The sequence below is a fragment of the Crinia signifera genome, chromosome 3 (assembly GCF_055691185.1).
Source record: "Crinia signifera chromosome 3, ASM5569118v1, whole genome shotgun sequence".
Classification (NCBI taxonomy): domain Eukaryota; kingdom Metazoa; phylum Chordata; class Amphibia; order Anura; family Myobatrachidae; genus Crinia; species Crinia signifera.
In genome coordinates, this window is record NC_139219.1 from 152,721,780 (window position 1) to 152,748,226 (window position 26,447).

The 26,447-nt window shown below is 41.1% G+C and overlaps 1 protein-coding gene across 1 annotated transcript; it reads right to left on the minus strand.

The window, feature by feature from the left end:
* Positions 1 to 17,129: 17,129 nt before the first annotated feature.
* On the minus strand, positions 17,130 to 20,796 carry CCN2 (cellular communication network factor 2). Its single transcript, XM_083176777.1, has 5 exons — positions 20,526 to 20,796; positions 19,992 to 20,211; positions 19,446 to 19,697; positions 18,899 to 19,110; positions 17,130 to 18,397 (listed from the first exon to the last, which is right to left on the minus strand). Exons 1-5 carry the CDS (start codon positions 20,574 to 20,576, stop codon positions 18,101 to 18,103), a joined length of 1,032 nt encoding a protein of 343 aa, XP_083032903.1. The 5' UTR covers positions 20,577 to 20,796; the 3' UTR covers positions 17,130 to 18,100.
* Positions 20,797 to 26,447: the final 5,651 nt, after the last annotated feature.

The following is a 26,447-nucleotide window of genomic DNA, read 5'->3' on the forward strand; positions in this document are numbered from 1 at the left end:
ACTGTGAATGTAGTATGTGGGCAGGACGCATCAAACATTGCATTTTGCTTGCAATGTATCCCAGCACACTCTGCACGCATACCAGTGTTTATAAACACACTGGATGAGATTTAATAGGATGAGAGATTCAGAAAGTGAGAGATTTGGGAAGAAATCTCCAGTTTGTTTAAAGCGGCAATCCTTTACACTGCAAAACCAGTTTGATATTGCAGTGTAAATGATTGCCGCTTTAAAAAAACTGGAGATTTCTTCCCAAATCTCTCACTTTCTGAATCTCTCATCCTATTAAATCTCACCCCATATGTCTACAGGGCCAGATTAAGGTCCTTGAGCTGAATATATTGAGTTGAAGGGCCTATTATGAGAAGTGGGGGTGAGGCCAATACCACGTAGTTCCCATACACTATAATCCCCAAATCACCCTAATTATATAAAAGTCCAAAAATTACATACATTTGTAAAATAGAAATGCAATTTAAATCATGATGATTTATGGCCAACCGTGTGGCCAGCTTGTCTGTGGTGATTATCATGGCATACCTCCCAACTTCCGACCGGAGGAAATAGGGACACTCGCGTGGCGAAGCCGCGCGAGCGCCCGAAAAGGGGGCGTGGCGTATGCAAATGAGGGCGCGGCTTATGCTAATTAGCCGCGACCTCATTTCCATACGAGAATAGACGCTGTGCGCATGCGCACAGCGTCTATTCTACTAGATTGGGGGGTCTCCCAACTGCCACCCCCCGCAGCGGGACAATGCCTGCCGCGGGTGGGACGTCGGGACAGGACCCGAAAATCGGGACTGTCCCGACGGAATCGTGACAGTTGGGAGGTATGTCATGGTAATGGCCCTATTTTTATGTGGAGGCCTAGAGCTGCTGCTTCATTCAACCCAATGTTAATCTGGCCATGTATGCAAAAAGATTTTAGTAAAAGACCGCTCGTGCACTAAGAGCTATCCTTTGCAAACATAGGAGTATTGGGTTTATGACCCAGAGACATATCTGCACATGCTGGGTGACTGAATGGGTTGTTAAGCCGGCACCCTGATACTGCAAGTCATCATCTGGGACCACAGCCTTGGAGCGCGGGTGCCGGACGGGGTCCCGACAGGCATTTACCCAATGTCGGGATCCCGATTGTCGAAACACAGACAGCCGGGTTCCCGACGACCACCTGCTATTTTCCCTCGTGGGGGTCCACGACCCCCATAGAGGGAGAATAGAATAGGTGGCGAGCCACCGTGCCCGCAGCGTGGAGAGTGCAGCGAGCCCGCAAGGGGCTTTGTTGCACTCACCATGCTGTTTGAGTCTGGCCAGTCGGGATCCCTATACCACACCCTTGGAGCACTACAGGGTGCTTCATGGTGCATGTAGCTCACAATGACAACTTGTTAGCAGCCAGTCCACCCCACAGCAATTTGCAACTGGTCAGCTGCAGCCCATAGGTGGAGGGGCGTCAGTGGGGCTGGCAAGCCATGTCTCCTGTCGTACCCATCCCAGCGTTTGCAGAGGGGGCATAATGGCCATGTACCTGTACCTGTGGCCATTGTCCAGTCATTTGTGTCTACCAGCAGTACTGGACTAGCCATCGGCAGTATGGTCTGGTGAGAGGGATAATAATTCCCATCTGATTTATAACAATAATGGCACCAATGGGATAATGACTTCCCCTTCACTGGTGTATAACACTGCTATGTTATCAAATTTCTCCTCTGCAGTGGCATATTATATATATTTAACCCAGACGCACGGCGCCATACTGGTGCCGTGAAACTACACAAGTACCATATATTGAATAGGGATCCAGATGATAGGTCAACCCCTGACAAAAGATACATTTTTGGGACTTTTTCATACTTTACTATCCAATTTGCTTCCGTTTGGGAATGGTAAAGTGTGAAAAGTGAGGAACCTTGACAGAAGCATGCGAAGCCAAGCAAGGATATACAGTACACTATTTGGAGGTTCACATGTTCAGGTGCCGATGTTGACACAAAAAAGAAATGTGAAAAACTCAAGTCGACATATTAATGTGTCAACCTTTTCCATGTACATCTTTTGATTGTCTGGACCTTTTGTCAACGTTGACCTTGTGCATTTTGACCTATTAACGGTTTATGAGACACTGTCTATCCTTATATCCATACCCATAGGGTATTACCCCAGTGTGATTATTTCTCCTCTTGTATACAAAGTATTACCCCAGTATGATTATTCCACCCCTTTTATACAGAGTATTACCCCAGTATGATTATTCCTCCCCTTTTATACAGAGTATTACCCCAGTATGATTATTTCTCCCCTTTTATACAGAGTATTACCCCCGTGTGATTATTCCTCCCCTTTATAAAAATTATTACCCCAATGTGATTTTACTCCCCTTATATACAGAGTATTACCCCAATCTGATTATTCCTCCCCGTATATACAGAGTATTACCCTAGTGTGAGTTTTCCTCCCTTTGTATTAAGTATTACCCAGTGTGATTTTTACTTCCCTTATATACAGATTATTACCGCAATGTGATTATTCCCTCTGCATACAGGATACTCCAACAAGTCCGCCATCATATGCGTATCCCATAGTCCACTGTACTGTTCTTCTATAGTCCTTATTTCCTGGTAAAATTGCTTACCCAGTTTGTCGCTTACATCATTAAGTTTGAGTCCTATTGGGAGAAAAGTGCTATATAAATATCATTATTATTATTATTAAGACAATTGGGCGGTATTCAATGAGAATACCTGCGAGGTGCAGCGAATCCTTTTTAGGATTCGCTGCACATTCGCCACGTTCCGGATCCTCGCCGGCTCCGGTATTAAACGAGTCAGGGGCTCGCTGCCCCTGACCGGCGAATATGAGCTCCTGCGGCGAACGCCGCAGGGAGCCTGAGGACGGTGGCAGGCAGAGAGATGGAAGTCTCTCTACCTGCCCCAGAACGTTTGTGGGGGGGAGGTGGGCTCCCCGGGTGCCAGGCAGCACAGGCTGCCCCCCGGGGGTGCCAGCAGGGGGCCGCGTATATTCACTACACCCGATCGTAACGGTGAATATATGAATATCTAATGAGCGGCTCGGCTCCGGCGCCCCCTGTTGGCTGCTGTGTAAAAAAAAAATATATATATTTTTTTTTAAATTAAATATATATTCATGTGCTTACTGCACATGAATAAAAATAGCATGCCCCTCCTCAGAATAAAATTCCTGATTTTTTTACACCAAATGTAAAAAACAAAACACTTTATTTTAAAAGTTCACATTCCACTTCTCCATAAAAAGATAGCGATTGCTACTCAGTGAATCATGGCGAAAAAAACCTTCAAATGTATTCGCCATGTGGTCATTGAATAGGGTGATTCACCGTTTTAGCACAAATTCGCCATAAAAACATGGCGAATCAGGCTCATTGAATACCGCCCAATGTACAAATCGATTCACATGACTGTGGGTAATACTTTTTGATGCTCATGTTACAATGAAGTGTTCAAAAAGAAGTGAGCATATTCTCTATAGGACCTTATAGTTCCCAAAAACATGTACAGTAAACCTGCAAATTTCAATAAGGCCATCAACAAAATCATAATTATATAAAGTAGTCATAACAACAATAGGTAATTATGGCAACAAATCTCAAAAATCTACTAGAACAAAATGGATGGCATTTTCTCAATCAACAGCACACAGATACCCAGAATCAGGCCTAAAATTGCAGGCACAGTGTAAAAATATTTTTTGTTGTCCCCCCAGTAATATTCCTCTGTATATAAAGAATTACCCAGTGTAATTTTTCTCCATCCCTCTGTGTATATAGGATAGTGTCACAGTGTGATTGTTACTTTGCTTGTATAGAGAGTATAACTGCTGTGTTCTAGTTACTTACGCTGTATACAGAAGGCAGTATTCAATGCTCCCATTTTGCTTTTTTTTCCGGCGAGAAGGGCAGTCCTCTCCAAAAATGTACCTCTCTCTATTCAACGCTCCCGGTTTGCCAAAAATAAACAGAGAGCTTTGCCATGTTCGCTGCTTGGTTATTGCTGTTGTTTGCCGTTGCTTTCTTGTGGGAAATGTTGTGTACCTCTCCGTTTACGTATTCAATGCAAAAAATTGAGAATGCTGCTTAACTTTTGTTTTTGGTATGACTCTCCATTTTGCTCTTGGAATCTTTTTTACACCATACTAATCCTAGCTGTCTAAATCAGGCTAGGGATCGAGGAGATATTAATATTCAAAGTGTGAGGGCCTGTCAAAAGCACTTTCTATGGGGAAATACTGTAGAATGCTTTTACTGGCTGTTGGTTGATATCTCCACTTCCTCTGGACCTCACACCCATAAAAGCTAGAGGTCTCTTGTTTTAGAGGAGCCCAACTTGTTTCTGCCATGCATAGAACCCAAGATATCTGGCTTCCAGCAGCTGGACCCCTGAGCTCGGTCCTGGCAAATGCCTAAGTTCCCACTACTGGGATGTGGTTTTATATTTTCAACAGTGGATTGTTCTGGAACAACTGGTCTGATCCGTCAGCCATTGGCACCCTCTGAAAGGTGGAACTATCAAAAATACCCCTGCAAGAACTGAAGATATTGAAGGGAGAAGTCTCTGCCCACCTACTGAAAAATTACCCTTCTCCACTGTGCTATATAAACAGTGAAACTATATATATATTTATTTATTTATATTTGCTATCCTCAGTCAGGACTGGATTGCTTGTGGTTTTTTTACCGCTTGGGATGCCTACATGGAAGGAACAGGATGCGACCTACACTTTTATTTTTAACAGAATCCTCTATGGATTCTACTAGACAAGAGGACGGAAGCACTGTGTGGGATGTAAGTAATTATGTGAGTGTATGTGTGCAAGTCTACATTTACAGTATGTTTAATAAAATATTACTTTCAAAATGTGCGTGTGTACTGTGCTTGTTGTAATATTTGTTTTACAGGTGGAGCTACAGTGATCAGAAGGCCCTTTATTGCACCAGCATTCAGTGGAGTCTTGCTGGGACCTGTAGTTTCACAGGTAAAACACAATATAATTTTTTTTTAAACTGAATTGTCTCAACTCAGCATCTATATACAAATATACTTACCTGTCAGCACAACGGAAGTTCTACACTGTGTACCCAGCCTGAGACAGGTGGAGCCTGTTAGTGCAATGATCTGTTGCTCCTCTAGACATTGAAAGAGCTGAAATGTCCAAGTAGCAGTGACATAACACTAAGAAAGCCCTAAACTACATGGTGAAATAACTGCCACCTTGTTGGTGGGAGATTGGAAACTTTTATAAATAAAATGTGAAAATATTACAAAAACTCATGATTTTGTGTGTCACTGAATGAGGCATTCAGAAATACCACAAACATCTCTCCTGTAGGCAGAGTGACAAATGCCATAGGTAAGGATGACATAATAATTACTGCCCAAATGGCATCAATATTTTGCTGGTTACCAGGGAGAATGTTATTCCTCAGTGAGGTAAGAAGACAGTTTAAGCTAAAAGAGTGTACACAAGTCATGTGATCATCACTGCAAGGCGGACATTTGAAATGTTCTGAAAGATTTCAATTATTTATTATATCTTAGCATAATATTTGTGGTCTTTAAAATGATGCCAGCAGTAAGCCCTGGAAACACAGCTGAGCACCCAGTGATGAAAATAACCTCTTCCATTTCCATTTCTGTTTATAGATATTTATGATAGGGCGAGGTGAAATTCAAATGAGCAGAGATTAAAAGTGAAAGGATAAATTAAGATGATGCAAGATAGAGTATTTTAGTAGAGGAATAAAACAGAACATAAAAATTTTCTCAAATCAAAGTCAGAATTCATTTGCTGAACTATGTCTAACAGTATTCAGATAGCTGACAGACAATGTTTCAATAGGCCAACACCAAAAGGCCAACATTGGCAAATGGCATCAGGGATGGGGAACCTTCAGCCCTCCAGCTGTTGTTGAACTATACATCCCAGCATGCTCTGCAACAGATATAGCATGGCCAAATAGTAAACCTGTAGCAGGGCATGCTGGGATTCCTGCTTTACATCCACATGGAGCGAGGCAGCTGTCTGGAAGCATGGCGAGTGAAGTCCACTGCGGAACCACATGCTCAGGTGTCAACATTGACCATTACTTATGTCCACCTTTCTCTTGAAGAGCTTTGCTCCTGTCGACCTTGTGCATGTCTGTGAGCTGAACCACCCCATGACTAACTATAGGTTAATAGCTTTTATCATTCTCTGTAAATAAAACTAGATGCTTTTAAATGCGCAGTTATTATACATACCTACTTGTTAAATTAAAAAGTCCTCAGCATACAGTATGAGGAATTACGTAGCAGAAGCATTTCAAGCTTAATGGCCAACATATTCATTACCATTTTAACTGCCGCTGTTTCATTTAACAAGCAACCAGACCAATTAACCCCTTTACCACTCTGAGATTTCTCACCACCTGTGCTGAGGAATTGTTTTTAAAGTTTGTTTTAAACATCAATATAGCTATGCAGTATACCCACAGTTTGAATTTCTGAAAATACCATTAGTCTTTTTGCATATGCTAACAAACAAAATATTTTATTGTAATAAAATGTTGGAGAAATGGGCAATAAAGGGTATTTTTTCAATTAAAATTTCAAGAAAGTAAACTAGAAAGAAATGTGATTTATGCTTTTTGTAGACACCAAATATCTTGAGGTTTATATTCCGGTATTAATCCATATGTTTAAGGTGTACTGCCTGGTGATCAAGCATCTATACATATAATAAAACTGTCAGTGCTGTGTCTGTACATAGAAATTATTTTTCGTCTGAAACATATACTTCTAGGGAACTAAAAACTATGAAGACAAAAAAAAAAAATCAGAATTTGTGATTGTCTGTTTATTCCGGTATCACAAAAACTACTGGACGAATTTTGATTGTGTTCACTATTGTATAGCTTAGTAACCTATAAAGAAACTGAGGTGTGTATTATCTGATATTTTAAATCAGGGAGAGGAGCAAGGAAAAACTAAACACTTTCCACTTAATGCCATCCATGGAATTTCTTAACCAGTGCACTGAAAGTTGGTTTTTCAATCTTGCGTCTGTGAAACTTTACTCCACCCAAATAATGCAACAGAACCTGACTTAAATTTACTGCTCTGCAGAGAAACCTAATTGTGGCAGAGTAACTAATGGTGGCGTGGCCTCGCAGTCGCAGTTGTTCCCATGAAGCAATACCCCTTTCCTGAGGCCATGCCCCATATTTAGGAGTGTGCGGCGGGGTCAAGCACTAGAGTCCCGATCTCCGACACCCAAAGATTGTTAAGTATGGTACAGGGCAAATAAACAGAAAACCACAGGATTTAGTGCCATTGAAGATGGTTTAAATAAGAGAAGGAAAAGCACATGAGGCAAGAGGGGCCTGCTCATGAGAGCTTACATTCTGAAGGGGAGGGGCAGACAAACAGGGGTGACACAGGGTTATGCATCACTGACTATACAGATCATAATAAATCTCCCTCAATTTTTCATACTTGCTCCCTCACACTTCCTTTCCTTGACACTGGATCTCTCTGTGACACGGTCTTCCTCACACTGTTTCTCACTCCAACTATGGTTGACACTGCCTTCCTCTATTTGTGGTAGATTTATTAAGCTCGGTGAAGTGATGTCTGGTTTTTATCACCGGCCAATCAGCTCCTTCCTGTAATTTTTCAAACCAAGTCTGTAACTTCACAGTTAGAAGCTGATTGGCTGGTGATAAAAACCAGACACTTTGGACCAGATGCACTAAGCTTCAAGGGGGAGATTCTCTAACCTTTATCGCAGCGGTGAGCCGTATTTAACGGCGCCGCTGTCTCTTCTCTGTATGCTCTTTCGTCCGGCGGATTAGTGCTTCTCTCAGCACTTCCGCATTCCTCTCCTTTTCGGTGCACGCTTCTCTCCCCATAGACTTGTATAGGAGAGCACCCTATGCTTCAAGACCCGCCGCGGTAAACTAAGCAGTGTTATACCTCGACTCTTCTGGGTAGTGAAGAGGTAGTTTTATCCTTTAGAATTTTTTTTTGTGTGTGTGTACAGACGTTTGTGGTGCCTTGACTATATATTTAAATGAATAAATTTTGGTTTATGGGGTGCATGTCCACCCAGCGGGCGCATGCGCAGGAGATAGATTTCCCGACACCGCTGCAAGGGGACAATACCGCAAAGTGAATGTGGTAAAGAAACTTTTACAGCATATGGAGAAAAAAAAACCATAACGCTGCGGAGGAACAGCGCTAAACAAACGGTAAATAACTACATTCGCACCGATGCTTAGAGAATTTCCCCCCAAAAGTGATAAAATGGAGAGTGATAAAGAACCAGCCAATCAGCTCTTGCCTGACATTTTCCAAACACAGTCTGTGACATAATAGGCAGGAGCTGATTGGCTGGTTGTTTATCACTTTCCATTTTATCGCTTTTGAAGCTTAGTGCATCTGGGCCTTTATCACTACACTGAGCTAATTAAATCTGCCCCTCTTTCCCTTACACTATGTGTGTATATCTCTCTCCCCCAGCAACTGCCAATCTCCCTTTCTCTTTGTCTCTGACACTGTACTTATATCTCTCTATTTCCCCAAAGCACAGTCTCCCTCCCTCTCTCTTCCTTGCACTCTTTCTTCCTTTCCCTTCTTTCTCATTGACACTGTCTCTGTGTCTCTACCATTCTCTCTCTCTCTTTTCCTGACACCCTCCCCGAGGCTGCCTCTGTGCATGAAACTGTCTCTTTTTCTTTGATGCTGTTACTCTCACTACCTGACACTGTCTCTGTCTTTAAGATGCTGTTACTCTCTATACCTTTCTCTCAATGACACTTTTTCCATCCCCTACTCCCTCTATCCTTGATGGGAGTGGATTGTTAGGTTGATAGCGTCTAGGTCGACAGTCAAAAGGTCCACCACTATTGGTCAGCTTTCAGAAGGTTGACATGCATTAGGTTGACATGGTCAATATGTTGACTTGTCGACTTATAGTGGTCGACCTTTTGACTGTCGACTAATGACTGCATACCATCCTTGATACTGTCTCTCCTTCATACTGTTTATCTTTCTCTGACATGGTCTCTTTTTCTGTCTCACACTCTCTTTCACTGACACTGTCTCTCTTTTCCTGTAATTCTCTCTCTCACTCTCTCTGACACAGCCTCTCTCTCCCTGACATTGTCTTTCCCTAATGCTGTCGCTCTCCACCTGACACTGCTTTTCTCTATTTCATACTGTCTCTTTATCTCTCCCTGACACTGTCTCTCTTCTCTCTCTGTGATAATATATCTCTCCCCCCTCTAGCTTTGATACTGTCTCACTCTTCTTGACACTAGCTCTCTTTTCTTGACACTTGCCTCTTTCTCTCTCCCTGACATTTTCTCTGTGACAGTCTTTCTCTGTTGCACTGTCTATATCACTCTATCCTTGACACTGTCTCACTTTCCCTGAAATTGTGTCTCTTTGTCACAGTCTGTGCCTCTCGCTCCCTGACACTGCCTCTCCCTGACACCCTCTCACTCTTCGTCTCTGTCTCCCTATTTTTCTTTCTGTGACACTGTCTTACTCCCACCCCTTTCTTTCTCTCTTGCCCCTCCTCTCTTTATGACACAATGGGTGAGATTTAATAGGATTAGAGATTCAGAAAGTGAGAGATTTGGTGAGAAATCTCCAGTTTTTTTAAAGCAGCAATCCTTCACACTGCGAAACCAGTTTGATTTAGCAGTGAAAATGATTGCCACTTTAAAAAACCTTACCAAATCTCTCACTTTCTGAATCTCTCATCCCATTAAATCTCACCCAATGTCTCTCTCCCAGATGTCCCCCCTTCACTCCCCCCTCTCATTGCTATCTTTTTCCCTGACATTCCTCTCTCTCTCATTCCCTCTTTTTTATCATGAACATTTCTCTCTCTCTCTCCCTTCCTCCCTAACCCCCCCACCATTCCTCTCTCCCTATCTTTCTTGCTCCCTTCTATTATTTCTGTATTCCTGAGACCCTGTTTGTCTCTCACTCTCCCTTACTCCTCTAAGGATATATTATGGATTCCTCTCTTTTAGTGGTGTATCTATAATGTGTGCAGTATGATGAACCCTGAGTCCAGGGGGGCCCATGCCACACATGCAGGCCGCCTCCTCCGTTGCTCCTGCTCTCTTGCTACTTTTTGCAAAAAAGTGGCCTATAAGCTCCAATAACTAATGCCATCTTCAGATGGTGTTAGCTACTGAGGCCAAGCTCTGGAAGGTTTCTGTGGGTGCTGCTTTTGCATATAAAACTGGAATAACAGCATATATGAGGGTGGATCAATAAGTACCTGTATTTGAAGACAGGTGGCGTTGTTGAGGAAAGTTGGTTATTACTATCATGTACTACCATCTTTCAAACAACTCTATACCAAATTTCAGATTAAATCATAGGTTAGTTTTTTTTTTCTTCTGCGAGCCACGTTTTCAGGTTAGGGAACAGAAAGAAGTTGTAGGGAGCCAAGTTGGGCGAGTACGGTTAATTCGGCAATAATTCACAGTGCAATTCATGCAATTTTGCCGCAACAATTCCGGATGGTGCATTGTCGTGGTGGGAAAAAAAAACGAACCTATGAATCAATCTGAAATTTAGTATGGCGTTTTTGAAAGATTGTAGTACAATAGTAATACCAACTTTCCTCAGCAATGCCACATGCCACCTGTCTTCAATCATCTATCGGTGAGAGTCCACTTTTAATTCTTGTTCTTTTTGTGGCGTAAAAAAGTTTATAAGATGTACTTATTGTGAAATCTTCATATAAAAAACGAAGGGAATTGGTCACTCTTTCCCTCCTCATGCCTTTTTGTCTACCTTTTGATAAAGTAGACAATTAATTAAGGTATGATTATAGATCTACCCCTTAATCATCTAGTAGTTTGATTTAACGGTATTACACTATACTAGAGATGTGCAGACTCTGATTTACTCTGATCTCAAAAGCAGGATCTTATTGGCTATCATCTCAACAACTGTCATGTGATTAGGTATAGCCAATAAGATCCTGCTTTGAAATCAGAGTAAATCAGAACCTGCACATCTCTACACTACTGTATACCAGCATTTCTTTCATTTCCGGTACCACAATGTCACAATCCTGACTTGGTTTACATTTATTTTCTGATTTCCAATGTTTCCAGGCTGTTCTGCGTCCATGCTGCTGCTGCTGCAGCAGATCTGCATTCCTCTTTGATTAAGGAGGCTCCCTGACTTCAGCACTGGTCACGTGATCCAGATATATTCAAGTAATCCCACTTCCTGGTTGTGACCTAATTGCTGTTGCAGCCAGTAGCCAATCCCCAGCTACCTAGGGGGATATAAGGATTCACTTGAGAACAGCTCAGTGCCTTGAACAACTTGTCTGATTCTTGTGTATATCCAGTCCTCAGCATTCCAAGGCTCCAGTTTCCTGTCCAAAGTCCCTGTGTTTTTCTGTGAAATCTGCTGCTGCTACCTGCTGTTACCAAAGCTCCCTGGCTCTCTCCATCTGCCAGGTAACCTTCCTCGCTGTTACCATCTCCAGCTCCCACGGGAAGAGGATAGAGCACTCCAGCATCTCCCAGCAAAGTTTTCTACTGGTCTTAAAGGGCCATCGCTGTCTTCTACTCCCTAGTCAACACAGGCGTCAACTCTAAACCTCACTTGTCATTCTCCTGAGAGTTTCCCAGAGACTGACTACAAGGACCTGCTACAGTGAACCTCATCCTGTTGCTGCTGTTGTTACTACCACCTTGCCTGGTTAATTCCACCTGCTGTAGCTGCTGTTATATTATATATCCAGCGCTCAGCTTACAATCAGCTTCCCGAGTGCAGCACATGATCATCGGTTCCCAGACCGACACAGTCATCAACTCTGACGTCATCGACTCCCAGGTCGACTCTGCTGTCATCGACTCCCACGTAGAATCTGCCATCATTGACTCCAAGTTTGATGCTGCTGTCACCAACTCCCAGGTTGATTCTGCAACCATCACCAGCTCACATGCTGAAGAATACACTATTGGTTCCCTGACCGACAGTGCCTTCCATTGACCTTCATGCCTGACAGACTCTCCTGTGGCTCCCATGCCAATGTACCCTTCTGGCTTACAGGCCATACAGACTCTCCTGTGGCTCCCAGGCCAACGTACCCTTCTAGCTTCCAGGCCAGACAGACTCTCCTGTGGCTCCCTGGCCAACGTACCTTTCTGGCTTCCAGGCCAGACAGACTCTCCTGTGGCTTCCAGGTCGTCAGCATCCCTCCGGCTCCCAGGCTGTTAACACCACTTCGGCTTCCAGGCCATCTACAGTCTGTGTCGGCTCCCAGGTCATCAACCCTCCTCCGGCTCCCAGGCCATCCACTCTCCATGGGGGTTATTCTAGTTCATTCTTTCTGACAAAATCCTTCTTAGATGGACAAAACCATGTGCACTGCGGGTGGGGCAGATGTAACATGTGCAGAGAGAATTAGATTTGGGTGGGGTTTTACTTCAAAGTGAGATTTATATTGCAGTGTAATATAAAGCAGTCCGTATTTTCTCTGCACAGAAACAAAATAACTCACCCAAATCTAATTCTATCTGCACATGTTACATCTGCCCCCCTGCAGTGAACATGGTTTTGTTCATCTAAGAAGGATTTTGTCAGAAAGAATGAACTAGAATAAACCCCCATGTTGGCTCCCAGGCTGTCGACTACTCATCGGCTCCCAAGCCACTGTCATCTCCTAACGCAGAACAAGTTCCTCAGTTCCAAGCATCAAAGTCACTTCCACTAGTCACTGTCTATCTCCCGTGACTGGCCAGTTAGCTGTGGGGAACTCAGGTCAGAGGGCCGCGGAGTCCAAACCTCCTTGCGGGGGGGTCCCTGGTGAAAACCGTCCTTGGTATTAGACTCTGCTTCTCATAAACTCCCCCACCTAGCTATGCCCGCAGTGCAAGTGGTCCTCATATGAACTGTCCTTGCCTCTAACCCCCAGTGTTCCAGTTCCTGGCGTCCACCACTGGCCCACTGCTGCCACAGCTGGGAGCACCAGAGACCCGAGTCCTGACACACGACACATGAGTTCAGCTATATTGAAGAATTCACCCAGTACAAGCTTTTCCATAAAGGCAGTATTCCTCCTCCCATAATCGCATATTGGCTACCAGTACAGTAGACCCTGGATGAGGGCTACAACTCTGATTGATTTGATCTCACCCTCCATTGTTGACATATTACACTATGAATTGTTTGTTTCTAGTTTGGGTACCATATTTATATTCCTCAACTGCAGTAAGATCTGCATAAAGTGGAGCGCCTAGTGACAGCTAAAACCCTCTTGTGTTTAAATCTCCAACACTTGCTGCATTTGCAAGTATCCAAATGACATCAAATATTAATATTTACTTTTCTGTAGTTATATTGGACACATTTTAAACAGTTAGGGGCAAATTTAATAAGTGGGGAGTTCTATTGAAGATGGGATGTTGCTCATAGCAACCAATTAGGTTCTAATTCTTATTTATTTAGCACCTTCTAGACGATAGTAGATAGAATCTGATTAGATGCTATGGGCAACATCCTATCTTCAATATCCATATTAGTAAATTCACCCCTTGAGTAAATGGACAATAATATTTTTAACTGTTACAGCAGTACATTCAAGAAGTGGTTGCCGGACGCGGTTCCGACTGTCGGGATCCCGACAGGCATTCACCCGACGTCGGGATCCTGACTGTCAAAACACCGACAGCCGGGTTCCTGACGGGCGTCGGCTATTTTCCCTCGTGGGGGTCAACGACCCCCATAGAGGGACAATAGAATAGGTGGCTCACGTAGCGAGCCGCCGTGCCCGCAGCATGGCGAGCGCAGCAAGAGGCTTAGTTGCGCTCAATATGCTGTCTGGGTCTGGACAGTCGGGATCCTATACCACACCCCAAGAAGTGAACCTAAAAAAAATAGTTTTACTTGTTGTAACCCTCTTTATCCATTTATTTGATGTAACTCTTTCCCCACACTTGTAATATCAGTGATAAAACTGCAGGACGGACAAATGATTATAATAACCACATTTCAATAATTAAAGTGAATTGCCGCACTAAATAACTGCTAATAAATAAATAATTAAAATAAATAATAACTTTTCATTTACCATCAAATGGTACTTACAAATCTTCCACTACCAACATGATTGCATCTATTTAATCACAATTTACTGCATGTTAGTTATTCATATGCAATGTCCTCTGACCCCTGCCTCATGCCTTGACCATCTCTGCTTGCTTATATCCTGCTATGAAGCCAACTCCCACTTGTTTGCATCTCATATAAACTGTCTATCTCCCCTTCCCACTAGACCATGGGTCCTCAAACTGCGGCCCTCCAGATGTTGTGAAACTACAAATCCCAGCATGCCTTGCCACAGTTTTAATACTCCCTTATAGCAAAACTGTGGCAAGGCATGCTGGGATATGTAGTTTCCCAACATCTGGAGGGCCGCAGTTTGAGGACCCATGCACTAGACCAAGCATGTCCAACGTTGGCCCTCCAGATGTTGTGAAACTACACATCCCAGCATGCTTTGCAATAGTTTTAGCATTCTCTAATAGCAAAACTGTGACAAAGCATGCTGGGATGTGTAGTTTCTCAACATCTGGAGGGCCAACGTTGGACATGCCTGCACTAGACTGTAAGCTCCTTAGTGCCAGGGCCCTCTTCCCACCTGTTGTCAATACCCTCATCTCTTCACATTTCACTCACAGTTCTCCCATACTCAAACACTCAGTTACCATCTTCGTCCACATGCTACTCTTCGTCTTTGGCCACCAGTATCTAGTAGTACGTTGATCAAGTCCTCACTACTTACATTTAAGCTGTAATGTGTATTGAACTGTGGCACTTTTTACCTGCACTCTATTTTTGTTATTTGTTTACTGTAATGCTAAGTTTTGTCTCCATGGATGGCTCTGCAAAACACTTGTGGCACCTTATAAATAAAATTATAATAATTAAGTTCATTTATAAAGTCTTAAGAATGAAAATTGTGATTTCTATTTAGAAACGGGCCAAATTTTTATATCTGAGACTGTCTCCATAAAGCAGGGACAGGTTGCAGGCACTCTCAGAGAATGTGTTGAACAACCATATGATCTCCTTTCATTATAAATATATTTCTTGATAACAACATTAGATTGAAAAAAATCCCCTTCTTATCCCTTAGTGTGTTAATTTTATGATTAAAATCATTCTACATTAGTGTATATGCTACCCAGAATATCCTAAATTCATATAGCAGTGACGACATGTGGAATTTTGGGCCCCTGATGAAAAATGTCCAAGGTGTGAGACCATGCCATGTTGTGATCTTTAGGTCCCCACTGTATGCTGACTGGAATGTGGTCACACTGTCTTGTGCGCATGACTACACCTCTTTGGCAGGCCCATGCCTCACCCTTTCCAACACCCTAGTTAAAAAATACAACTAGGACTTATTTGTCCGCTCTCTACCTGCTTCCTCATGTCCTAACCATCCCTGCCATGCTCACTTCTTGCCTTCAGGTCTCCTTACCTGCACCTCATGTCACATGTCTGTCTCTCCCTCCCTCTGTAAGCTCCTTGAAGCAGGGCCCTCTTCCCTCCTGTTCTCACGGTACTCTTCTAGCATTTCAATTACAGCTCTCTTACTCACCTACAATCTATACCTGAATTTCTTCTCACTCACTTCCCTACATCTCAACTGTATTGTGTACTAAGAATTGTGCTGCTAATTGTTAATTGTGCTCTGTTTTAGTTTTTCTGTTGCTGTTATGTTTAGTTTTGTATACTGTGTACTGTCCTAATGTGTGCTTAATGTACAGCGCTGTGTACCACTTGTGGCCCCTTATAAATAAAATATAATAATAATATAAGAGCCCTTAATTCCATTTTGCTTTTTCTACCTGTTTTACCTACTTTTAATTTTGCAATGAGCTTTTATCAATAATGCCATCACTAACAGTTTTCTTACATGCAAGCCCTGGTAGACTTTTGCAGTAAAATATAGAATAATTTGTGTCGAAAGTGTTAAGCCCCCATCTACACTAGCCAATATAGTTAACAATATCACTGCGGACGCTGGTGTCCAATATTCTGTGTACACACCGAACGATATCGGCTGCCGATAACGTTCACTGACGTCACTGGGACCCGCTGAACATGCAAGTCGTTTGGCTATATACTGTAGTCAAATTGACCTGGATGTTCTGCAGACATCCATCATCATTTATAACTCGCGGGGTAGATGTATGAAGCTTGATAAGGGAGGAGAAGTGATACAGTGCCTGTTACTTTATCACTGAGCAATCAGCTACTGTGCCTTTTTAAACCCGGCCTGTAACTTAACAGTCAGGAGCTGATTGGCCGGTGATAAAGTACCAAGCACTTTAGTATTTCTCCTCCCTATCACTGCTTCATACATCTACCCCATTGAGTGTACACACCAGATGATATTGTGAAAGACATAGCTCATTAGTCTTTTTCTGAGCAATATCTTTTTCAATATCCTCTAGTGTGTATGGGGCTTTACTAAAATACATTTTGCTAGATGAACAGTTTTGGTCTGAGACAAACCAATCCAACATATATCATTATGCTGTTGTCCTAAACTTAATAAATTCAGCAGGGGACACTGGAGGCATACTTACAGTGTCCCCTGCTGGATTTTATACTGCTTGGTTAGATTGATGCTTGATAGATTGGTAGTCACTGGGAGCTGCCACTTTAAAAAACAATTTGAATCTAGCTACTGTATATTACACTCTGAGCTTGATTGGTTTAAATATTCTTTAAAGAATACTGTTTTCTGTGTAGAAATGGTTTAATTTTACTTTATAATATGTCTTCTAAAATGTTTACAAAATATCACTTGCGACACATAAATAAAACCAACACTGTAAATTGTATGAAAATAATTGTTGAGCCACGGGGGATAATCTGAGCCATGTGTTAAAACTATAGCAACTGTAACTGCAGTCCAAATATAGTTTCATATAAATTCACAAAGATTTCAAAGTGCACTACATAATAATTAATGTTTCCCAAATGTGTGTGCCATGAATACCAAAAGTACAGAATGAATTCCAAATACAGATGGTTTATATAAAAAATAAAAATTTTTATTTTTCATCTAGAAAAGTGCAAACATGTACCTTTTTGGTCACACTTCTCAACAAATAAAAAAATGTTGAACATAAAAGTACAGTCATGATCAAGGTAAAAATAACAAAAACAAATAGATTATCAAAGTGAAAATCATAAACAGTGTCAAGTATTTGTTCAATAAAGCTGGAATAATACAAAAAAACAATACAATTATCACGGCCTGATATGACATTTGACACTCCTTTTAACTGATTACAATTTTTACTTCCTAATCTATTTTATACTTATTTGTTCAGACAAGTGTTACAAAGTACTTAACTCAGGAGCCAAAAAACATAATTAAAAACAAAACAGATTATCACGACATTAAAGCATTATAAAAATGGAGAACAGAAACGATAAACAAATTTAAGTTAACTTAGATAACTGTACAAAAATATATACATTATGTACAATAACTATAAAAAGCAAGATTTACAACATGCAATATAACATGCTGCAAACTTTCCAGTCTTGTAACAAACATAGTTTTCATTCCACCCAATACATTTATTTAGGGTTTGCTAAAAAAACAGTTGTCCACAAGGACAACTTATTTAGCACAAACATTTAGCCAGAGTGTAAACTCCAGCTGTCACTGACATGGTGCCAGTTCATCGTATACCATATATAAAAATAGTAAGAGCTTTTTTTTTCCAGTTGCATTACTGGGTACAACATAAATCACCATACTCAGTGAATACTGCATGATAACAGCGAATGTACAGTGATTTAAAATTGCACTCAGCACAGCTTTTTTTGGCCTGGTTCGTCTTGTTTTCTTCAAACCAATGGCTGGGGTCAATCAACAATCAAGTCTTTAAAACAAAGACTTTCCTTTAAACAATCTTAAATATGTTCTTGTGCTATAAAATGATGTTTAGCAATGAGATGCAAAGTCATTTCAAGTTAAGCAGTCTTTTAGGGGTGATTGTGTGCATCTATGCCATATCCCCATACATTTTCCTGTAGTACATGGACTCAAAGATATCATTGTCTCCTGGGCAGTTGTAATGACATGCACATGTCTTGATGAACATCATCTTCTTCTTCATGACCTCACCATCAGGACACTTGAACTCCACTGGGAGGGTGGCTGTTCTGTGAGGAGTGCAACAACGACCATCTGTGCAAACCCCACAAAACTTAGCTCTGTAGGTTTTCACACTTGTGCATCCAGAAAGCTCAAACTTGACTGGTTTGGAGATTTTAGGAGTACGGATACACTTCTTTCCTTTCTGTTGTGGAGTAAAAAAAATATATACATTAGATACTATATTGAATTTTTGCTTAGGTGTACATTTTCATGTTATAAGTCAGGCATGTGCAAACTATGGCCCTCCAGCTGTTGTAAAACTACAAATCCCATCATGCCTTGCCACAGTTTTGCATTAGGGAATGCTAAAACTATGGCAAGGCATGCTGGGATGTGTAGTTTCACAACAGCAGGACATGCCTGTCTTAAGTGTATTTCTAGGCCTTTGAAAGTTTGCTTTATTAACACATGCTTATTTTATTTCTCTAATGGTATTTTTATTACAGTATATTGTATACTATATTACAGTACTTCTCATTTCCACTGCAGAATATTTAGCATTAGTAAAAATGTAAATAAGGAAGATAAAATGGTTTCTGCTTTTTTCAGCAAAGGGCAAATTCCTTCTTGTAATTCTACGTAAGACTAGATTTTGTCAGTGCTTAAATGCTAATATTATAAACAGAATAAAAACGTTATTCACCTTAATGTTTTCCTCTAGGTCAGCCTCACAAGGTCGGACCATGCAGAGTCTGCTCTGTTTCTCCAGTCTGCAGTGCTCATTGTCATTAGTAACTCGAGTAGAGATTCCCATTCCACAGGTCTTTGAGCAAGCACTCCATTCAGTTGTCTGGACCAAACAGTTAGCCCGGATCAGAGAAGGATCTGGACCATAAGTCTCCTCCATTCTAAAAGCTGCATGATAAAAAAGATTGACACATTTAATATCCCCCAAAAAATAAGTACATCTTTTGTTGTGCTATGTGCTAGTATTGTTTTCTTTATCCCATTATTCTCTTACTATTAATGAGAAGTTTTAGGGGTAAATTTACTAAAGTGAGTTTTTAGAGGTAAGAGATGTTGCTAATAGCAACCAATCAGATTCAACTTATTTGTCTAGCCCCCTACTAGAGGATAAAAACTAGAATCTGTTTGGTTGCTATGGGCAACATCTATCACTTAAAACAACCCACCCTTTAGTAAATGTATAGATACATAGATACAGTAAATATAAGAATCCCAGAACTTACCAGGTAGAGCAGGTCCAACCATGGTCTTCTCCATTGGCTGATCACAGACCCATTCTTCACAGCACTTTCCAGGCAGTTTCACTCTTCTTGGGAAGGGGCAGTCAGGGCTAGGGAGACGGATGTCCATGCTGCAGAGTGGCACACAGCCTAAACCTCCATCCAAACAAGTACACTGGTATTTGCAGCTGCTTTGGAAAGACTCCCCACTTCGATACACCATTCCTCCAAATACACAGGGGGCACCTTCCCTTGCTTGAATAAAGAAAGGATGCCATTTAGTATTCATGTGCATTACACCGTTTTCTGTTTGTGTTAATACACAGGTCTACCTATAACTGCTATGTTATTATATACCTTTACAAGGTGCATAGAAAATGTTCATTAAAACTTACAAAGTAAGAAAAGGTTTATCACATAATATGCTATATTTAGACATTATTTCCTTTCTATTTCCTTTTCTTTAATGAACAGAAAACAATTTACTTTTAAGATATTTCTAGTTAAATGATGGTGAGGAATAAAATATGGTATTTGTATACAACTTACCAGTGCAGACTCCAATTTTGCGGTTCATTCTTGAGCCAAAGTCACAGAACAGTCCTTTGTGTGGGTCACAGACATCTCTCTCTGTGCACAGCTCGCCCAGCTGTTTGGAGCACACTTTGCAGCAGCCACATCCATCCTGTACTAAACTGACACCAGGCTCACACACTGGCACCTTCTGTGGGCACTGACATTCCCCACTGCAATCCTGGGCATCAGATACCTGCAATGTAGACAAAAAGGGGAGTCAGAAAGCTGAATATTATACCCCTCTAACACAGTGAGCACAACTCGACTCAGAATAGGAGTTTACTAACATTCTAACAGGATGTCAAACATGTTCAATTTACTTTGCACATCCTCTTCAACAGTACATCTAGCGTTTATATATATATATATATATATATATATATATATATATATATATATATATACTGAAAACAAATATATCTTTGTATTAACATTTTAAAGCACGGACTGACTTTACTAAAACTGCAGTTAGTAACAACCTATAAAAGTTAATATCCTTCAACTTACCCAGCAGAACAGAGCAAAGAGGAGAACAGCTGTCACTTTTCCTGAAGACATTGTTCAGTATTCTATAAATCAAAAGAAAGTTTTCTTCTGTCGTTCCCTGTAGATCTCAAAGTGATCTTGGTTCGGGTTGTCGCAGGTTTCTCTGGAGTTAGTTGCTTGTTTTAGTTCAGAGTATGAAAGCCTTCTTCCTTTGTCCCTGTTGCTGAATGATTCCTCTCTCAGGTTCTGGAAGAGTTGTTGTATGAGTCTAGCAGGGAGCTGTGCTCTTTTATACCCTGCAGGCTGCTGAGACTCGCCAATGGGCTGAATGGAGTCCTACACAAGCAGGGACATTCCTCACATTCCTCCCAACCTTCCTGCCCCATCAGCTCACACCGGATTGATCCTGACCCCTTGACACTCCACATTCCTTATGTCTGAAAAAACTGGCACACGCCACAGCACAAAAAAGGCGCTGTATCCTTGCCATCAAATAGGATTTTCTCCTTGCTTTTATATAATTTCCAATCTACCTTCTATAATTTTATATGAAAGGAGGCTTCAGCCTTGTTTTTGTATGGCTAACCTCTGTCCCAGACAGCGGTACCATACCACTTTCATGTTACAATAATCATGTTAACATATTTCACGGTAAGATGTAACCACAGTATAAAAATACATTCTTCCTAGTTTCTGAATCAACCTACATGAGGGAGGGGCAGATGCAGGACATGTATAGAATATTAAATGTATTATTTTGTATGATGGGGGGGGGGGGGGGGGGGGGATGCGTTATAGGCTGTTTTATGTAATGTGTGCAGCATATTAAATACACATTACATACTTCAACTTAAAGTTTTTTTTGTATACATTATTATCTTGATTTTTATTATTAATGTTGCTGTCACTTTTTTATATATAAAACTTTTTAAAATTCTTATTCTTACTATGTACTTGCCTACTCTGCTGGCTCCTGCAGGAGACACAGATTTTTGATGTATTCACTCATGCTCCCGGGAGAGAATGGCACCCCTTACATACTGTGCCCACTTTGCAGGGGCTTAATGATAAGATTATATGCTAATTGTGACATTTAGCCCCACCTGTATGCAAATATTGTACATTCGCAACAGCTTTCCTGCCCAATCTCCTGGACAGAAGAAATTCAAAGTAGATAAGTGGGTTCTTTGTAGCCAGAGCCGCTTTAAGAGAGGAGGAGCCCCATGTGCACTAGATGGCTCAGACTCTACAGCACATTTACAGAACTGTGAAAAAATGGCGCCACCACCATTTTTTGGGGGCGTTTCTAGCAGCATTAATGCTCTATCGTGGGACTCTGGAGGGAAAAGTATAAAAAAATAGGTGCATTGTGTTGTGGGCCCCCTGGGACTCAGGGGCCTGTGTGCACCCCACACATTGAACCCATTTCCATATAACATGGACACACATAAATTAGGTTTCTTTATTCAGAAGTCAATTAACATATTATTAATAATAAAATAAACCATATAATACAATATGTAATGAAATAACAAGGCAGTAAAATATTCTGGAACCACATCATCTTAAGAGAACATGGTTAAATTAAATTAGGCAAAGTATTCTCTCACTGGAAATTAAAAAATGTTAACTTTTTTTTTTTTTTTACTTTCCTAAAAAACAAATTTTTATTAATCTCAGGTTGACTAGTTTTGACTAATGTTTTTTTGTTTTGCTATAAAATTGGACATGGTATCTCTTTTTTCTATAAAAAAATAAAAATCAAATCACCTAATCTGTGTCTTATCAACTGAAAACAGCTTGTCATTTTATTGCATTTACAAGTGAACCATGATCCAACTTGTTTTCCCTTAGAAATCTAGAAAGTATTTATCAATATTTACAGTAGTTTAGTAATGAGGCAGTGTTCATGCTTGCACTTAGTAAGAGCCATTGGTTACTAGAGGAACCCTGATAGCTGTCTGTGATTCCAGTACACAAAAGGTTACAACGCATCTATAAATAAGGTTATGGACAGGAAAATGTGCAAGGAGGAGAATACATCTGGCCCTACCCAGCAGCTTTGCTAATACAAGCTAATAGCTATGATGTCATTCTGTAGTCAGAGTAAAAGGTCATTGAGGGATGTCCCTGTTATGGTACTGTAGCTCCAGGCCATTGATTGATAAATAGCTGTTCTCTAGCTGAAGGGAAGGTAGTAGGGAGTGCACCAGTGATGTACTGTACATTTTGTCTGCTGGTACATAGAAGTTATTGGTCCTCTCAGTCAATTAACATAACTTTAAGCATTAGTTATGAAAACAAAGCATAACAATAAAATCAATTAACATTTTTATTGTGTCATTAATATAAGAACATAATTATCAATTTATTTAGGGGGGATTTACTAAAACAACTTCAGAGGTGTTGCTCCATTTTGACGGCTGCACTCCCCGCTTCCACCTTGCCATAGGGAGCAGGCAAGAGGGAAACCGTGGGTCAAGAGGGAGCATTAAATACTGACGGTGGGCTATTGGTGGTTCTTGCTGTATAGTTTGGCGTCAGTGCGGTGAGGATTTCCCGGAACGGCGAGGTTTGCCGCAAATGCAGGGAGCCCGCTGCATATAGCAGTGAGCCTCGCCGCTTTTACCTCACCTCAGGGAGCAGGCGAGAGGGAAACGGGGAGTGAAGGGGGAGCATTGAATACTGATGGTGGGTGACTTGTCTTATAGCTCGCCGTCAGCTGCTCGCCCCCACATTGAATATACTGTACCCCATGGAGGCAGGAGGGCCCTGCTGCAAGCTTACAGACAAAAGGCAGTAGGTTGAAACATAAAAAAGGTTGACATACTTTACACATAAGGTTGACATACTTTACACATGGCCAATAGTTTCTTCAAAAGTATGGTGATATGCGGTCTTTAGGTTTAGGACAGTAAATAGGTCAACAAGATCGACACATGGAAAAGGTTGACATACATTAGGTCGAAACAAGCAAAAGGGCGACATGAAAAAAAGGATGACATGATGTTTTTTTGGGTGCCCATGCTTACCCTTTTCATGTCGACCTTTTGCTTCTGTTGACCTAATGCCTGTCGACAATTTTCACGTGTCGACCTTCTGCCTGTTGACTGCATATCACCATACTTGGGAAGAAACTATTACATGTGCATGATAGTTGTACACATGTAGACTATTATCTTGACAATCTCGAAGCTTTTTTGGAAAGCCAGTAAAAGAACATGTACAGTTACAATGGTCTGCGGCAGACTTGTGTGAGAGATTACATATTTCCATTCGTCTGCAGGCAAGTCAGTGTGCGTTCACAGTCAGTTGTACTTTCCACTGGAAAATTAAAAAAATACAAGGGATCCCCTATTTTGTTTTTACAAAAATGCAGTGTTGTGTAATAGACAACGTAAGGAGTTAATGTTTAGTGTTCCTACAGGTGTTTATATAAAGAATGCTTTCACAAGCACATATTTTTCTGGTAAAATGAGGAATTTACATCAGTTGGCAGTGTATGTATATTTACACAGCTATATGCAGTAGGTTTACATCTACTTCAATTGCAGCCGTTAGTTTAGTCAGGTCTTGTAAATTGTACAGGTGGAGATATTACTGCATTCCTTCCCTTTAAGTTTTTTCCTGCTTTTTCTAAGTCATTTGATCAGGTATCAGACATACTGTACCAGAAAACTGGACAAACTACAGGAAAGTGGCTAGACTAGAAGTGTTTGTGTACTTAAAGAAGGAATCTTGCACATTTTCAGCTTTCAGTTACAGACATTTTCTTATTAGAGCAATTGAAGGTCTGTGCCAGCCCTCAAAACGGAAATCAAAAGCTCCCAGAGAAACAGACCTAAGGAATGTAAGATGTTAGCCAAAAGCTGTACGCAATGCACAGACAGAGGAAGTCTGGCCCTATATGGAGATTTGCACACTGTGCTATTTATCTCTGTGATAGCCCAAACACTTACTGAACCAGGTACTATTTCTAGCTGTCTTAAGGTTTTCACAATGTCTAGAAAGAAATCGTTTATTTTCTTCCAGGTTTCCTATGAGGCTAATCCCTGGACACAGCCACTGTCTGCTCCGTGATGCTCTACTTTTAGGACTCTTCTAGGGAGATATATTTCAACTAATCCGTTTTTCCGCCCTCTATTTCATGGTTTCCTCTTTGGTTTGCTATAGAAATAAAGTGGTAGAGCTACATGATGTATTTGTAATAAAATAATACCCACATATTATAAATATACATCCTTAGTACTTTGTAAACCAAAACCTCCATTGTGTTTAATATATTGAGGCGCTTGTGCCACATCAGCAGATGCTACTGTTGATAAGTTTGAATGATAATGGCTAGGCTCGTTCACATACAGTACTTCAAACTCTCAGACAAGTTCACATATATTATGTTGCAAACTTAATTTTTACAGAACCCATCAATCAAACCCAGTAGCATACCACCCAATAGCCTCAGTGTTGTCATAATGGGGGTGGAGCCTTTTCATAGTTGACATGTCTTCACGATGATGTGGGCATGGCTCACAGGGGCTGCACATGGTGGGGTGGGAGAGGGGAATTTGGGGTCATGGCTGTAGCTTAGTTTTACATCATTTTTTTTATATGTTAGGAGTTATTTCTGTGAAGGGAAACCTTCCTGTATTGGCTATGATATTTTAGATAAACATTGTAATAGCATATTTAAGTATTGTTTCACTTTAAACCTGTTTTTGTTAGTTCATTTGTGAATACCTAATGCACTTGGGAACTCTGAGCACAATGTAATAGTATTATCATAACGCCTAACTGTTCTGATTTTCATTGCACAGTTCCATTTTTTAGGGACTGTCCCTCCCGCATGTAGCAGTGTCCCGTGGTGGAGGGGGGCCGTTGGGAGTCCCCCATCACTCGCTGCTCTGCTTAGCAGAGCAGCAGCGTCTATTCTCAGGAGACATAGGGGCTGGGGGCATGGGCAGCAGCTCACAGCTTGATTATGCCCTCATAGTGAAGAAAATCAAAGGCTTGTCTCATGGAAACATCACCCCCACAAGGCCATGCCCCCTTTTCAGCTCTGGCTTAGATTTGCCACGCAGGGGTCCCAACTGCCGCACCATGAGTGTTGGAAAGTATGTAATAGCCATTATAATGCGTTCATATGATCCAGACTAAAATTTGTTTTTGCCTCACGATACCTCTGTTCAAATTATTAGTTATACTGGTGAAGAGATTAACATTGAAATTGTATGTGTTGGACTTATGTGCTGTATATTTATTTTATTTACAGTTTCTTATATAGCGCAGCATATTCCGTTGCGCTTTACAATTGGAAACAACAGTGATTAAACAAACTGGGTAGATACAAACCGTATTGGAGGTAGGAGGGCCCTGCTCGCAAGCTTACAATATATAGTATATGTAATATCATACTTATCTACCAAGAGTTATCTATGTTGTTTTATAACTTTGCATAATTTACAATATAAATTATTTTAGTAGATGTATTGTACTATACTCATACTAATACTATTGATAAGACACGAAGGTATAGGGCTTTGTACATAAACTTAAATGCACTGTAGACTGTACTGAATCCATACTGCAATTTTTTTTTATTTTTTTTATGTTTAAACTGTGCAATGAGTCTGGGTCTTGTTAGTATGGACAGGCTTTCACCGCTACTGTAGTTAGCTGCTGACTGTTAAAGAAGGCAAAAGTTTTATCAGATCACTGGGGGGCTTCGGTGCTGAGTACCACCAAGGAAGACATTTTATTTATTTTTATATTTTTTATATTAGGCATCACAGCCACAATTGTCAACATCCATAAATAATTTGCAAGGACGCCTTGCTACTGAGTGGCTGTGCGTAACAATCTGCTCCTGTTTGGCCTGCTACAGCTGTGAATCAGAAGGTGACTACTGCGAGTGTTACTAAGACCAATCACCTCCTCACTGTCATT

What these genes read in the sequence shown, in the direction of transcription:
- CCN2 (XM_083176777.1), bottom strand. Translation starts at nt 20,576, where the DNA reads ATGTCTTCAGGAAAAGTGACAGCTGTTCTCCTCTTTGCTCTGTTCTGC. An exon ending in TCTTTGCTCTGTTCTGCTGG is followed by an intron (nt 20,212 to 20,525) that starts GTAAGTTGAAGG and finishes TCTACATTGCAG; the next exon opens with GTATCTGATGCCCAGGATTG. An exon ending in GGTTGGACCTGCTCTACCTG is followed by an intron (nt 19,111 to 19,445) that starts GTAAGTTCTGGG and finishes TTTATCATGCAG; the next exon opens with CTTTTAGAATGGAGGAGACT.